Source organism: Myotis davidii, unplaced genomic scaffold (assembly GCF_000327345.1).
Source record: "Myotis davidii unplaced genomic scaffold, ASM32734v1 scaffold292, whole genome shotgun sequence".
NCBI lineage: Eukaryota > Metazoa > Chordata > Mammalia > Chiroptera > Vespertilionidae > Myotis > Myotis davidii.
This window is the reverse complement of record NW_006285042.1, coordinates 603,657-620,887: the sequence shown is the minus strand read 5'-3', so window position 1 is coordinate 620,887 and position 17,231 is coordinate 603,657. Positions and strand designations below refer to the sequence as shown.

Sequence of the window (17,231 nt, the reverse complement as noted above, 5' to 3'; positions counted from 1 at the left end):
ATGTCCAGTCAAAACACATAAAGAACTCAATAGAGGAAAAAGAGCCCAGAGACTCACAGTGTTCAGTGTGATTATTTTCTAGCAGGAGGTGGCTAATAGTAGCACTCAGATTCCAATTCTAATTCCAACAAAATGCATGTGTTCTTCGGGAGAGCTATGATAATACATTCCCTTCTTCCTCTCTCTTTTAAGCCAAACATTTTCCCAAATAGTTTCCTGGTTTTCCAGTGATTAGAACTATGTCTCCTTCTCTGGATTATTGAATAATAATGATATTTACATAGAGTAATTATGAGACCCAAAGAGATGCTGCAAAGGAAATTTTAAAAATAAATTATGAAATGCTAAACAAGTATAGCTATGATTATTAGTCAGCTGCTTCACTTTTCTTGGCACTAATAAATAACTTAATCTTATGGCCTTTCACTATAATTTAATTAATCAATGTTTGAAAATTTATTCATTCAACAAACATTTATTTAATGCACCGATTATATGTCAGATTCTGTGCTAGATATTGGGGTCACATTGATGCATGAGACAACTACAGTTCATGCTTTCAAAAAACTTATATAGTCCAGCAGGAAGAAGGAAACAAACAGGCAAACAAAATAGTATGGTCAGTGTAACAACCGGGGAAGTATCTAAAAAGCTATAGGAACACAGAAGAGGGATGTCTGACTAGGACTTTGAGGGTCAAAAAAAAGCTTGCCTAAAGAAATGACATCTAAGGGGAGAACTAAAGAATTAACAGCAATTAATCAAAGAAGAGATTGGAAGTGAAACAGAAATAGGACATGGTATCTGTAAGACAAGGAAGTGAGAGTTAGTATGACATATTCAAAGATATTAAAAGAATTCAGATTGCCTGAAGCATAAATGAGAAAAACAAAGAAGAGAAATAGACAGAAACCAGATAATGAAAGGCCTTTAAGCAATTAAAGAATTAGAACTTTACCAGGAGAAAAAAGTGGAGAGCTACAAAAAGATTTTGAACAAAGGAATGATTGTTAGATTTTTATTTTTCAGAAACTATGATGTGGGCAAAGGGTGGGTTAAAGGTGAGTGAAGAATACTATTTATCTCGAGTACTAAAATTTTTGCACTTCATTAAATTTTGTGCTCAAGGTGAGTGCCTCACTCAGCTCACCTTGTCTCACTTGGTAGAACTGATAAAACTTAATTGATTAAATATGTGAAGTGAGGGTTCTGACTTTGATCAGCTGGGTGGAGAGTGGGGTTATTGACTAAGATAATGAGGGAGAACAGGTTTGGGGCAATACCAATAAATTTAGTTTAGACTCTGTTATATTTTAGATATCTTGGAACATATAGAGTTCCAAGCAGTTATTTGGAAGTACAGGTTTAGACCTCAGAATAAATGTTGGGTTGTAGAGAAATATCTGGAGCTATGAGTATAGGGATAGCAATTAAGCCATGAAAATAACTAAGAGATAATAAGAATAAGGCAAAAAGAAGGCTAGGATAAAACTCCGAGGAACACCAGCATTTAAAAGATAGGCAAAGAGGAAGGGCTCACAAATGAGACTAAAAAGGAATGGCCAAAGTGGCAGTAGTGCTCTCCTGGATACCAAGGAGATTTTAAGAAGAAAGGAAATCATTCTGTGACACATGCCACTGAGTGGGAAATTGAGTTAAGGTAAAAAATGTCCAGTAAATATAGCAACAAGAAGGTCATTAATTTGATGACATCAGTTATGGTAGATTGGTGGAGATTTAAGATTAATTGGAAAAGATTGGGAAGTGAATAAGAAGTAGGAAAGAGAGGCCTTGCTGGCATGGCTCAGTGGTTGAGCATTGACCTATGAACCAGGAGGTCATGGTTCAATTCATAATCAGGGCACATGCCTGAGTTGCAGGCTGGATCCCCAGTGGGGGGCATGCGGAGGCAGCTGATCAATGATTTTCTCTCATCATTGATGTTTCTATCTCTCTCTCCCTCTCCATTCCTCTCTGGAATACATATATATACATTATAATATATATGTATAATATTTTAAGTAGGAAAGGGAAAACAGTTTTTATAGCTGAAAGGAGTCAAGAGATGGTATGAGGCACGCTTGAATACTATTGGGAAGACTCCCTTAGAGAAAGAGGTTGGAGATGCAAGTTGAAGACAATAAGATCAGTATGAAAGCACAGATGGCAGAATTATCCTTGTACAGGAGGAAGAATATTACCTTCACATACCTGGAGGAAGGAGAAGATGGGTGTGGATACTGGAATTAATAGGTTTGATGGCAAGAAGATGGGGGGAGTTTCCATTTTCATGATGTAAGAGGCAACATCATCAGGATATGATGAAAAGGGGTTCTATAATAAATCTGACATGTTCAGTGACTGAAAGTAACCTCCCAGAGTCATCTGGTCGTAAATTCCTAACTGGCCAGGCATATAACTGCTTTAGTAAAAATGTTATCTTTGCCTTCGACAAGCCCTGTCCATTGTTTTTGTGCATCTAAGTTAATACAACTTTTCCAGACCCCTCATAGGTGTAACCACCCTCAGAGGAGCACATAATCTTGCTAACTATCCTGTAATCCAATCCCCGCCTTGCTTTCTCCATCTTTATGTAAGATTCTTTATGTCCCCTTCTTAACTCCAAATGTGTATAAGAAACCACATGACTATCATTCCCCAGAGCATTAGAAGTCTTGCTCCCTGGCATTGTCATCAGTTTGGCTCAAATGAACTTATACAATTCCCTACAGATTTGAACATTTCTTACATCAACAGGGAGAAGATACTAGAAACTCAAGGTCCCTACTCATCTTCTTTAGAAGTAGCCTTGAAATTTAAAGGTGACCTTTTTGGGTTGGTTACCTGGCCTTCCTTTCATCATTCCAATGTCACTTTTGAGATCAGAATTCCTGAGATTCCCAGCCTCTTTCTAGGATCATTCTCAGCTTCAGGGGCAGTTTATTCCATATCCAAAATCTTCCTCTTGTCTAGATACCTCTTTATTTGCCTATTTGTCTCACAGAATTAGCATTCTTTTCCTGAACCATTTTTTTTCTATCAACAATAAGAAGGTTATAATTGTTAAAGAGTACTATTTGGAGGAGCATTGGGGAAACTGAGGATGAGTAAAGAAAAGGTGGTAGAGTGAATCTGACAGAGAGGAATGGAGAAGTTAAACAGTTAAGGTCAGTGAAATTAAGGTGACTTAGGCATTCTCGTGTGTAAGGATATTGGAAATGCCACTGAAAAGGCATCTTTGGTAAATGATCAGCTAGAGGGACATCTTGCTTGAGCAGGAAAATCCCTTGAGGAGGAAAGTACATCTAAGCTGGAGTCTCCCCATTGATTTTAGCTAAATTTAAAAAACTTGAATCAAAAGCACTTTATAATTATATAAGTATTATCAGCTCATTGCTGATTATTTGGAAAGTATAAGAAAAAGTAAGAAAATAAAAATGTGTCCACAATTATCTGAGGAGATGTGCTTAAAGAATGAAGATGTAGATTAAGGGCAAAGAATAAGCTTAAGAACAGAAATAGCACAGAAGATAATTTTTTTTGTAGGAATGATGAATAGTGGTTAGAGCATTACTCTCTGTAATGAAACGTAAAGTGGGAAATGGTAAGCTGAGGTGAGCTACGTTGTGGACAGAGGCCACGCCTTTTTTTTTTTTTTTAACTTTATTCCTGGTAGTATCTAGCACAAGTTTTAATGCAAGAAGGAGTGAATGAGAAGCTTTTTGATATTTAAGAGCATAGATTTTTGAATCAGACAGGCCTCGGGTCTAAAGTGTAGTTTCTGGCAATTTCTAGCTTTCTAACCTTGAATCTGGTGCTTAATATTTTAATATTCTATTTCTTTGTGTGTAAAGTGGAGAGAGCAGTACATATTTTGTCAGGTTAAATCAGTTCATGTATGTAAAATGTTTAACACTTTACATATAAGAATAAACCTTCAATAGATAGTAATAATAATAACCATCAAAACAATAATTAATTTGGGATGGTATTTCATGCCAGGGGCTTGGGTTTATTAGGTAGGTCCTGAAAAGAAAGTTTTAATTTGGCATCAGATAGGGGAAGAATAGACCAGGGACTGAGGAACTAGATGATGGCCATTGTAATAACCCAGGGTAGAAGCTGTGAGGTCCTAAATAAGAGTTGTAGCAATGGTAGTGGAAAAGAGCCTGCCGACTAAAGCAAGATCAATGAAAGCTGGTAACATATCAGATGTGGAGATGGAGAAAGAAGAGTGAGAACTCAAAGATAACTTCCATTTCTGTGATTACAGAAAAGTCTCAACAGACATCTCTTTTAACAATTGACCATTTAATTCTTTTTATAACTTTTATAACTCTCAAGTCAGGAAGTGTTAAGTGAGGTTCCTCCCTTGACGAGATGATCTGCCAGTCACTCCTACACATCAGCAGTCTGTCCTTAGCCTTGGGTACTGAATGTGCTGAATGAGAAGCTAAGAACCTTGTTTGTGTATCAACTGCAGTTGTGTTTGCAATGGGAAGCAAAATGTACAAAAAAACACCTCCAGAAGGAAACATAGTGACTCAAGTTATCAAATGCATCTGGGTAAGTCCATGAATTGTTTACCTGCCTTTTTCAATCAAAGACAAAGAGATGCTATGCTGAGCATAGAGACCTTCAAACATAGATCTACATTTTTCTCAATGACCTCTGTTCTACATCTGTGCCTTTTGGCAAATTGAAATTAACCAGTCTTCCTCTGTTCCCCTACTTAACTTCTAAGTAAAAAAGAAAAACATAATCATTTTTTAAATTGGAAAAAATCTTCTGAAATGTAGTTATAAGTGTCCATCAGTAGATGAGTGGATAAAACAGCAATGGTACACTTACAAAATGTAATACTACTCAGCCGTAAAAAAGAAGAAAACGTTACCCTTTGTGACAGTATGGATGGACCTGGAGAATGTTATGCTAAGTGAAATAAGCAATCAGAGCAGGATGACAGCTGTTGGCAGTGGGGGAGAGTGAGGGTGGGGTGGAGGGATTGAGCAAAAAAGAGAAAAAAGAGAGAAAAAACTCATTGACATGAGCAACAGTGTGGTGGCTGTGGGGTGGAGGAGGGTGGAGGTGGAAAAGGGTATAGGGAGAATAAATGGTGATGGAAATTAAATTAAATTTTTAAAAGACATAAGGATAAATAACATTATATCTGGAATATTTTGAAATTTAATGTCTGATTAAATCAAAGCATCGGAATAAGTCACTTGAAGTATGTCTGTTTCAGAGAAGTGATGATGACTTGAAAAAGGCAGGGGAGGACTTACATGCAAGCATATAGGCCTAACCAATGGACACAGACAACAAGGGGGGGCGTGAGGGCATGAGTGGGGTGGGGGGAAGGGGGGTAATGTGGGGATAAGGACACATATGTAATAACTTAATCAATAAAAATAAATAAAAAAGCAGGGGAAGGTTTCTTTTTGTCTCTCCTCTGAGGTCTATGCTTTGCCCTAGTTTGCTCTTTCCAACCGTTTCAAGAACCGTTCTGGGGACATTCCAAAGCGACAGCACTGGCTGGACTGGGCAGCTGAGAAATACCCAGTAAGTTGGAGTTTCAGAAATATCTTATAAATATCTCTGTAACATCTCTCCTAATACCCAAATCGATTCCCTCCTGTGGCATTTAACATCTTCTCTTACTGTTCTGGGCTACCTCTACTCCAAGCATGAAAACCGTGTCTACCCAGTTAGCCTGTTCCTCCTTTCCCGTGTGTTGCAGAAGCAGCTCATTATGGATGTGAAGGCACTGACCAGGATACTATTCCTTTATATCCCATTGCCCATGTTCTGGGCCCTTCTGGAACAGCAGGTAAGAATACTTCTTTTGAAAGCCTCTCCTCTTCCAGCCTTTACCCTCTCACAGAAAAGGGATTTCTCCTAACGGCATTTGTCTGCCCTAGGGCTCACGATGGACCTTGCAAGCCACCAGGATGAACAGGAATTTGGTGAGTGGAAGAGATTTTCCAGAGAAGTCTGTTATTTTCTTTATAATCCATACGTGGGAAAAATTAATTTCTTTGTGTTTTTCCCTGAAAATGGACTTAAGGTCATAAGCCAGGTGCCTTTAGCATGCAAATACTGAGTAGGCAAAATAAAGAAATCTAGTCTAGAAATAAAAACCAGAGTCTTGCCTTTAGAAATCAGGAACAGAAGGATGGGAAAGGTTAAAATGTGTACAAGGAAGTATTGAAAAGGTAGCAAAGGGATACAGACCTTGGATAGTGATGGCTTTCTTCCATCTATGCCTGCCCCGCACAGCAGAGACAGGTTTAATGGTGCTAGTACACTGGCCCCATCCCAGTCAAGATTCACAGCAGAGGATCTGCACATGGAATATTTTGCACATGGATATGGAAAAATTAGGAAAGTTGTAAGCATTTTTATCTCTCTTTCCAACCTCCATTCTTTGGCAAACTCACATAAAGTTCCATCTCTGCTCTCAATCATTCCACTTTCTAGATTATTGTCTTATTTTTCTGCCATCACAGTTGTGAAGAGGGTAGGGTCTTATTAGCTAGCTTCTTTGCAGCCTGTCAAATATAAGTTTACCTTTTTCCTTCCTCTGGTTGTCCAGGATTTACCATGATTACCCCCCTGGAGAACCCTGTATCAGTGGGAATCTTTACCCTAAACCAGATATCTTGTCCTTCACATGATTACTACCTATGACTGCAGTTACTGAGATGAATAAAAACACACTGACTATTCTCTCCGAGGTTAAGGAAAGTATGGTACATAGAAAAGAATATTCTGCCTTAGGGCATCTGCCTTCAGCAAACATAGCCTGAAGCCATTAACAGTCTGTTCAGCCCATATATCCTTACAAGCATGATAATGGCTGAACCAAAGACCTGGTGAATTTTAACTTACTGGCATGTTTATTGCCTGTTAATTACCAAGATTGTTGATTTAGGCTTTTCTTGTCTTTAGCCACCTCTAAATTTAATTTATTATAATATTTCAGGGTTTTATTGTGCTTCAGCCGGACCAGATGCAGGTAGGACACTTCTTTGTAGTCATGGGGACTTTTTTTCTTTCCTCATTTATACCTCTACCTGTAGTATTAGGATTGCCAACCATAATTTGATGTTATTTTCCCTTGTATGCTGAAGAGTGCTAAGCATAGGGATGAACATATTCTCTTTAAGCTCCACACTTCTCTTTTACATCTTCTGTTAATTAAGTAGCTCCTGACCAACTCCAAGGAGAGTAAGTTTTGAGCTCACAGGAAAAGTATAAGCATTGGACTTTTATCCCTGGCACAATATAATGGAAATGTTGTCAACGAAAGTAGAAGGCTTTGTTGTATGAGCAACGAAGTCAGAATCTCTGTTCATTGGTGACTCTTAGTTCTTTTTTTTTTTTAACTCTTTGTTCAAGAATCCCCAATTCTTCCTTCCATTTCTTCTGGCCTTGACATTTTCCTTTGGGCTGTGGAAATGGACATGACAAGTGAAAATGGGAACACTCAATTGATTGACAGAAAAACAGGTTCAGAGTGAAACTGGTTCCTTGGGATATTGGAAACTAAGGTGCTATGCAAGGGAAATAGAGTCTTAGGTGTAAAGAGATGAAGAGATATGGAATCATTTTGTACTTTGTATGAGAAAAGTGTCTTTGGATGTAAAAAAGGAGGCACAAAAGCAAATGAGAGCACATGCTCACACTTATGATAGGAGAACACTTGTAACTAATCTTCTTTACTATGGTATTGCAGGTACTAAATCCCCTTCTGGTTCTTATCTTCATCCCATTGTTTGACCTTGTCATCTATCCTCTGGTCTCCAAGTGTGGAGTCAACTTCTCGTAAGTGCTCATTATGCCTGTATTCCTCCAGACTGACTCAATCTTTGCCCCGTTTGGTAAAAATTCAATGTCAGTAGTTTTCTACCTAGTGATGATTTGTTTTGGTTTTATAACTTTTTTCTGGTTCTATTTACCCATGTTAGATTACACACAATGAATACCAGAGGATGGGAATTAGAATGAATTAGTTCTTATTGTAGGGAGTCTAAGCCATTACTGCCTTCTGAACTGTGCAATGTTGAAGGGCTATGTCTAAGTTTCATGGAAACTCAAGAGTATGTGAGAGTGGTCTCTCACTTTCCAACTTTTTGCTTTGTTCTTGAATGTTGCCTCTTCAAAGAAGTCTAAAGCCTTTGATGACAATGAATCCCTTTAAATCTCCTATTGTCCCTATAAAACAAGTAAGGGGACCTGGTAAGAGTGGGGATAGAATTGTCCCTATTTACTGCTTTCTCCCATAGAAGTGGTTATTATTCTTTGATAAGTTTGACAGAGGAGTGTTGTAAACCTCTTAATTCCCGATTTAATAGCAATTTCCATTTAATGACCACTTTACCATACTAAAATGGCCTTTTATCATTTACTCATTCATTGATGTGGGTTCAGCAACAAGCCATGCAAATGTAAAAGCACAAATCTTGCCCTCAAGAGGTTTACTGTTTAATAAGGAGGTGAAACATGTGCACATATAATTATTACACAAGGTAAAATATGTTAGTGGCCCTAATAGGGGAGCAAAGTGCCAGGGAAGTGTAGAGAAGTCTGCTGCCAGGGTCAAGAAAAACTTCTGAACAAGAGGAAAATGAAGTAATAATATATAGCGCCTGGCATATGGTGAATGTTCTAATCTGACTGCATACTATTCTTCTTGTTATTATGACGTGATGGAGAGAAAAAACATAAACAAAGATAAATGTGGGGAATGTGGTGCATTACAAAGAACCATTCAGTGCGACTCAAGTAAAGGGAGAAGAAAAGATGTGTGAAGGGGAGTTCTAGGAAATACTTTGTAAAGTAATTGGGGCCAAATCAGGAAAGGTCTTTAATGGTAGGCTTGGGTGGGGGGGTGGATTTTATCCTTTAAACTCTAAAGTTTAGGTATAAATGTCTCTCCCTTTCCTCTGCAGATCGCTTAGAAAAATGGCTGTTGGTATGATCCTAGCGTGCCTGGCATTTGCAGTTGTGGCAGTTGTAGAGACAAAAGTTAATGTGAGTTCAATAATTCTTAAGCTCCATGAGCACAGGACCTTATCTATCTTGTTCACTCTTCTGATTCCCTGGGACCTAGCACAGTACCTGTTTTAAAGAAGGTGCATAACTCATATTTGTGACAAATGAGTAGGTACAGAGGTAGAGCAGCAATGAAAAGGAGGCTCAGCTCCCACCTGAGTGATTCAGAATATATTGTCAAGGAATTTCCAAACACTTATATCAAGGTATCCAGCCATCTCTTTGGAAACACAAGCTTATATGATACCTTACCAGATACTTACACATATACCCTTTGACAGATTGAATGGCCACTATTGGGGAATGATGTACGAGGCCACAGCTGAGTCAAAAAGTATGAAGGTTGTTACCTGACACCTGTGCTTGCTGCATTGAGCTGGTGTTTCCCCCTCTAGTCTGACTTCAGAGTTACCTAAGCCAAATGGTCTTTAGTAGGAGAAAACTGTGTTGTCCTGATTAGATGGACTAGGCCAGTGGTCAGCAAACTCATTAGACAACAGAGCCAAATATCAACAGTACAATGATTGAAATTTCTTTTGAGAGCCAAATTTTTTAAACTTAAACTATATAGGTAGGTACATTGTTAACTTAATTAGGGTACTGTGGCTCGCGAGCCGTAGTTTGCCGACCACGGGACTAGGCTGTCAGAGATAGGACTGAGATATCTGTTCTCCTTGTATCCACAGGGTTGTTTATTAGTGATTCTAACGTGTGTTCTCTGTCCTAAGGAAATGGCTCCACCCCAGCCAGGTCCCCAAGAGATTTTCCTACAAGTCTTGAATCTGGCAGATGATGAGGTGAAGGTGACAGTGATGGGAGATGACAACAATTCTTTGTTGCCAGAGTCCATCAGATCTTTTCAGGTGAGAAATGGACTTGAAAGAATTAGAAACACATTCTGATTATACACCAAAGCAGCAGCATAATATAGTGGCTAACTACATTATGCATTTGTGGAGCATGCATTTGTGAAGTCAAACTGCCCCAGTCCAATTTCCAGTTCTGTCACTCCCTAGCTTCAAGACCCTGAACAAGTTATTTTACCTCTAAACTTCAGTGTAAGCACCTGTAAAATGGCAATAATTTTAAAATCAGAAGTTATTGTAATTGTAAGTATTATAATATGTAAATCCTATAATGACTATCCTTACTCACAAATATTTATGCATCCCTCTAATTACTCCTATGATATACTCACAAAAATGGAATTACTAGCTTAACAGATAATGTTGAGGTTACTCGCATGGGAAGCTATGGGATTATGATGTCCAAAATGGGGTAGAAGGTGAGTGTGACAGGTTTTTCATCCTACAGAAAATGCCACACTATTCCAAACTTCACCTGAAGACAAAAAGCCAGGATTTTCACTTCCACCTGAAATACCACAATTTGTCTGTCTACACTGAGCATTCTGTGGAGGAGAAGAAGTGGTACAGTCTGATCATTCGAGAAGATGGGGAAAGTATTTCCAGCATGATGGTAAGTTGAGGAGTGGTCTTGGTTCCAAATTACCTTAGAATGTGATGACTGGCTCATCAATAGCTTACCAAGGATATGCCTAATGATAAATTTTTCTGATTATTGGTTCCCTGTTGTCAGCTGTGACTGATTTTTACTTTCCTTTATTTAAGGTGAAGGATGCGGAAAACATAACAACCAATGGGATGACAGCCGTGAGGTTTGGATGTCAAGGAAATCCCAGGCCACTCTGTTCTCATGAATCTTGGGCCTCTTCTGATCTGTGGGGCTTCGGATAATGAGGCCTAACATTCTACTTGTCTGGTGCAGGGATTCTCTCCTGGGATGTCAGGGGCATAGGTGTCAGAAGGCATTTTCCAGGACGCAGAGCAGATAGGCTTGCTTTCCCATGTGGCATTCAAAGATGACCCTGTGTCTGTGTATGTCTCCTGTGCTCTGATGCATGCATTTCCTATACCGAATTTTATCCACTTATCTTGTTCTCAGGAAAATAACCCAGTACTTTCCTCTCTCTGATGACCAGAGAGAAATTTAGAAGTAAGCAAATAATGCTTCATTGTTGGTAGTTGGGCTTCTATTTTTACTGTGTTTTTAAAGAAAGTATAGTTTTTATTTTAAACTTATAGAGGCATCTTGGTGTAGTAAAGGTGATACATTTGGAGTGAAAAGACTTGGTTGTGAATTCAGAAAAGTCTGAAGGTCTTGTCAGACAGCCTAGGACAGTTTCAGAGCTGGGGCACTGAAGAGGTCACCTGCTTTCTGTGGCAGGAATCGGACATGAAATGGACAGATGCACATGCGTATGGCCATCAAGATTACTAGTAGGTAGTTGTTGTTAAAAGTTGATAGGACTTTCCTGGGTTGGAGAGCCACAGGAACTTTCAGAAGGGATGGAAGGGGAAACTTCTAGATTAGCATAGGATTATTTAAAAAGTCCAGGAGTCAACTTAAGGATTCTAGAGGGAACTGCCCTTTTTATTCCATGGGCCAAAGAAAAAAGCACAAGCTATCAAAATAGAAATGTACCCCGAACCCATACTTAGAGGCCTAGGTTCAGAAGACTAAAAAGATCGTTCTAGAAGTGTCCAGGATTGTCTGCAGACTCTACAATAATGATGGATCTATTATGGGCTGGGAGTCTGAGTTTGCATAAGTCAAATCATTTATAAGAAGATAAAGTATCATTTTTTTCTTTATTGATTAAGGTATTACATATGTGTCCTTATTCCCCCATAGCACCCCCCCCCCCACACTCCCCTGGTGTCTGTGTTCATTGGTTATGCTTATATGCATGCATACAAGTTCTTTGGTTGATCTCTCCCCCTTACCCGCACTCTCCCCTACCTTCCCTCTGAGGTTTGAGCATACTGGTATATATTTATATAATCATTTTTCTTAATGGAGTAGCAGTTGGTGAACCCCACCATTATAAGAGGGAAATATATTGGATGCACCTAAGCTGGATTAGGGAGGAAACTCAGACTGCCATGGGATAGTGTCCATCCAGCTAGAGATCAGGTGAGGGTATGGCAGATAGAAAGCTATTCCTTTAGGAATGAGAACGTTAGGGACAGCTAAGAAGACTATTGATACTTTTTACATTTGAGTTGATTCATTCCTTCAGTTAACAATACACATGATGTACCTTTTATGTATCAGGCACTATTCTAGGCACTGGGATATAATGGCAAACAAAAGAAAAATCCCCTTACCCTTTTATCATGTGTTGTTGCTTGGGAAGCTTTGTCTGATCTGTAACCATGTCTCTACCTTTAGGTTCCTTAACACTTTGCATAAAGAGGTCAACATCAACCTGGGTGCAGATATCTCACTTAATGTTGGTGAAGACTATGGTGTGTCTGCTTACAGAACTGTACAAATAGGAGAGTAAGTACATTCATTACCCTTTGAACATTTTACTTTTATCAACAAATTTTAAAATGCTTTCTTTGCATATAGGTGGCGGTATGTCAAGATAGTGGGTATATCTTGGCTAATCTTGAGTATACACAGACTCCAGCTCTTTTTTGACCCTTGCCTCCTTCCCTTAGTCTCATCTTTCTCTACACAGGTGTATTGAGATCATGATTGCTATGAAGTTAATAAGGCCCATCTCTGGGAGGTTTGCAAAGTTTATTATGGACTCCCACTTCTATCCTTTGGTATTGCCTACTGGCACATCAGTAATTCAGGCTTATCCTTTTGGGTTCACCGTTTTATGCTGAGAAAAATTAATAAGACTTAAGAGCCTGGTGTCCGTAAAAGAAGATGATTTGTGCCTTCTTTATTCAGGTTTAAGTTAAAAAAAAAATACCAGACAGATAATAAGGGGCTTAGACCAGGGGCAGAAAAATCTGGCATGAAAATAATTTACTCCTTGAGAATTCTCTCTTTAAGAGAAATGGGTGGTTTTGCTGCTCGATTCACCATCAATAAAGAGATGAGATCACTCTTTCTTGTGATAATGGGGGTGCTTTTCTAAGCTATGATGTTTATTCTAACCTAACCTCCTCCTGTTCCAGATACTCTGCAGTACATTGTAAAACAGAAGATGATGACTTTTTGCTGAATTTGGGTCTACTAAACTTTGGTGCAGCTTATTTGTTTGTTATTACTAATGTAAGTAGCTCATGGCTACCCCTGCACTCTCCTACCATGTAAGCTGTATCTATGTCTGTGTCTATCCTGGAATCCAAAGAAGATTTTGTAGCAAGATAGGATCACATACTTATTTCTAGTGTAAGATGATAGATTCTAATGATTTTATGACTGAGGTCTCCATATGGGATATAAAAAGAGATATAATTGGTAGCAGGCACAGGATCTGGGAAAATGGAAGAATTAATTTATCTTGAGTCATTGCTATGAGGTGACATGGTCTCCTTCAGTCTCATTATGGCTCTAAGAAAACAAAGATGGTCATTTTGACATATAATAACAAAATATTTTGCCATTTAAGGACTATATTAATGTCAATATCCTAAGTCAGGCTAGTGAGTTGCAGTGTTACCAAAAGAAATTTCAAAAAAAAACCAACCCTGAAACTAGAAATTGCTCAATCTCTTGAAGGTAGTAAAAGGATAAAAATATAAAGATGGGATGGACATAAGATCATAGAATGCTGTAGGTAAGGAATATTTATTTGGGACTACTGACAAACCAATTTCTTCTTTCCCTCACTAAGAGCACCCGTCAGGGTCCCCAGGCTTGGAAGACAGAAGACATTCCGGCCAACAAAATATCCATTGCATGGCAGCTACCACAATATGTGCTGGTGACAGCTGGGGAGGTCATGTTCTCTGTCACAGGACTTGAATTTTCTTATTCTCAGGTAGGTTTTTTCAGGTGGGAAATGGAGGTGGAGATAGGGCTTAGATTGAAGATGGTAAATTATTTTCCTGGCACTGCCTTAAATAGATATGTGACCTGGCCAAGATCTTCATATATTTTGGCTTTAGATTCCTTATACATGATCCTAAACAGAGAGTCATCTTGATTCCCATGATCATGCAGCATAGTAGTCTATGGTATTTGATATCTAGGAAAAGATACTTAAAAATTAAGAATAAGGGCTGTGGAGTCAAACTGCCTATGTTCAAATTTTGGCCACACAACCCTTTGTGTAATCTTGAGCAAGTGAATAATCATTTCTCTAGTGTTATTTTTTATGTATAAAATAAGAATATTAATAGAACTTATCTCTTAGGGTTGTAATGAAGATTATATAATATGAGTTAAAATATTTGATTAATAAGAACTCCATTCTGTTATTACTATTAACATAATTAATACCCCTTGAGTCAATGTGATAGCTGAACTCAGTGAGAAAAGTTGAATCTGGAAACTTTTGTGGAAGAAGTTTTCTGGATAGATGCATGGGGCATGAGAGTAGTGTAGGGATTTCGTTTACTGACAAACTTGTGTCTTCTCTAGGCTCCCTCTAGCATGAAATCTGTACTCCAGGCAGCCTGGTTGTTGACAATTGGAGTTGGCAATTTCATTGTGCTTACTGTGGCACAGTTCAGCGACCTGGTACAGGTATGGATCCAAGAGAAAGAGGAGCTTGTAATCTACCCAAGGTTTCCCCTTCAAATTCCTCTTTTTCCTCCTCCTCCATCCCTCTGTCTTCCACATTCCCCAGGATAGATGAGTTGGACGCACACAGACCTTGCTAGAAAAATAGACATATGTAAGTATCAGTAATGTCCACTATATACCCATGTGAGGAAAGATGAGTGAACCCAGTCTTCTCCTAGCAAACCTCTGTCTAAATGGCGAGCCTGGGTCAATTTGCTCCTCCGTTCTCGCCCTTTGAAGATCCCTTTAGTTTTAGATTTCACCATATTTTTTTCTTATATATATTTCTTCCTGCAGTGGGTCGAATTCACTTTGTTTTCGTGTCTCCTGATGCTGGTCTGCCTGATCTTCTCCATCATGGGCTACTACTATGTTCCTCTAAAGTCAGAGGATATTCAGGAGCCAGCAGCTAAGAAGATTCCCCATATCCAAGAGAACACAATAAACCTGGAGACCAAGAACACAAAGCTCTAATGACTCCTGGGACTCTGCCCAGTTCCAGATTCCTGACTCTGGTCTTGGCCATCACTGAACTTCAAACATTTTTTCCTTCCATTTGGTTAGGGGAGTGAGGTGGCATCATATATGAGCTGGTCTCCTCCACTTTTCTCCCATGATAGAGGCAGTTCTGTATTTTTCAGTCCGTTAAAGAATGAGGCCCCGAGACTTTATGTCTTCCCATTTATCAGTGAACTCAGTAAACCATGTGTTGTGTTGGTGAAACTGGCCTGGATCTCCAAATGGCCAAGAAAACACAAATGTATAATTGAGATTTGTCTCTGTGTGTATGCAAAATTATGTGGGAATTCCTTTACCTGCTATTTAGAACAGAAGACCCCACTTTTTGAGGTGCTGATTTAGGGGCAAAATTGCAGAATAAGAGAGAAATGGTATTTCAAGTTTCTTCATGAGCAATGCAATTGAATTATTCACAAGGACCTCAAGAATTGGTATATCTGGTGTGATCTGGTCTAGGGTCTGGCTTATCAACTATCCAAGTTTGATAAAACCTTAGTAAATTTTTCAGTACAGAATAACAGACTGACATTTTATTAACATGAGAAGATACATCTTTCTTATAATTATACTATTTTATCTACCAACCCAAACATCCCTTTCTAAGCACTGATTGATCTTTGGAAATCAAATTAAAGATAATACACACTGGTACATCTGGTTCTGGGAAACAGGAATGGGTCTAAATTGTGGAAATCCTGATGATCCCTCTTCTGCAATGTACATTCTTCTTAGTGACTACAATGCTTCAACTCTGGCTTATGTCCTGTGAACAGTTGTATAGACACTAATTATAATTTTGAAACCCTGTCCTTTCAATGTTGTTGGGTCAGCATTTTCTCATTATTATATCATGTCTTACTTATTGCAACAAATATTTAATAACAGCAATATTTTTATGAATCCATCTTCCTTTTTTTATTTTATTCCCTTCAGCCTCAAATAAGTGCCTTCATTTTTTTAGATTTTTTTTTATTGTCTAAAGTTTTACATATGTCTCCTTTCCCCCCAATTTAAGTGGCTTCATTTTGATAATTTTTCTTACTTACTTTCCTCACAATTTTTAAATACCATTTTTTGACTTAGGCCTGGGAATTTCTTTCTTATTAAAAAGTTATATTAATACTATAGTTTTGAGTTTCTAAAATGGTGATGCTCAAATGGAGGGGAATGGTTCCATATGAGGATCCTAGAACAATCTGCGGGGAGGGCAGGAGGGCAGAACATGAGGGTTTTTTGTTTGTTTGTTTCTGTGTCAGTGAAAAGGTGAGAAACATTACCTTGCACACAATAAATGAATCCTTGGACAAGAATGGGAATGTCATTACGATGTATTGCTAGGAAAAAAAGTTCAGAACCACTCTACGAGAGAGCCTCATTTTCATTGGTTTTGCTCCATTATTGTCATTTAGAACTGGGTTGCATCTCACACTGTAAACATAACAAGTAAGAGAAGTTGCTCCAGTTTCCCAAACGTCGTATACTTTAGTTGTAGTGACCAAGGTTTCAGAAGTACTGAAGTGACAGCACACCACCCAGTTTCCCCAGATGCTGTGTCTTGATGTGAACCAGAGCAGCTTTAACTCAATCTGGTCAATGAAATATTGTTGGAAGAGATGTGAACAGTGCTCGGTGAATAAAATTTTGTATGGACAAATATATTTGGGGAACGGGGCATATTATATCTTTTTCTTAACATTTGTATATTAAAGATTCTGAGAAATCCTGCAGTAGAAACACTTTGTATAGCCTAACATGGTGTAGTGTCCTGCAGAACGCTAGTTTAGGGAATTCTTACATATACCCAGCTACAGCTTCTTTTCTGAAACCGCCTCCCACCTTGGTTCTTTTCTTTCTAGCTCACAAGAATAAGCTTAAGCCCTGCTTTCACGTTGCAGACCGTTTGCTATTTGTCTAGAGCTTTCACCTCTCCTCCACAATCATCAAGTAAGTATTCATCAGGCTAAAGATTCTCAGTTTCTTCAGCTCCTCCCCAAGGCCGTAGTCTCTCCTTGCACTACCCTGTGTTTCCTCTTCTGAAAAATATCTTTTGTCTGAAATGCACCAGTAGATCAGAATCCTTCTTAATATGTGATATCTAG

General features: G+C 38.6%; 1 protein-coding gene across 2 annotated transcripts in view; it reads left to right on the top strand.

Moving 5' to 3' along the window:
- Positions 1-16,055, top strand: part of SLC15A2 (solute carrier family 15 (oligopeptide transporter), member 2) — a 29,432-nt gene extending 13,377 nt beyond the window's left edge. Inside the window, exons 8-22 of one of the 2 annotated variants that reach the window (XM_006755342.2) lie at positions 4,484-4,566; positions 5,476-5,562; positions 5,741-5,830; positions 5,922-5,966; positions 6,986-7,018; positions 7,739-7,827; positions 8,955-9,036; positions 9,786-9,920; positions 10,372-10,536; positions 10,689-10,735; positions 12,313-12,423; positions 13,059-13,155; positions 13,721-13,867; positions 14,470-14,574; positions 14,911-16,055. In XM_006755342.2, coding sequence (XP_006755405.1) covers positions 4,484-4,566; positions 5,476-5,562; positions 5,741-5,830; positions 5,922-5,966; positions 6,986-7,018; positions 7,739-7,827; positions 8,955-9,036; positions 9,786-9,920; positions 10,372-10,536; positions 10,689-10,735; positions 12,313-12,423; positions 13,059-13,155; positions 13,721-13,867; positions 14,470-14,574; positions 14,911-15,087 — 1,493 coding nt within the window. In that variant the 3' untranslated portion in view covers positions 15,088-16,055. The other variant, XM_006755343.2, reaches the window with a different exon arrangement.
- The last annotated feature ends 1,176 nt before the right edge of the window (positions 16,056-17,231 follow it).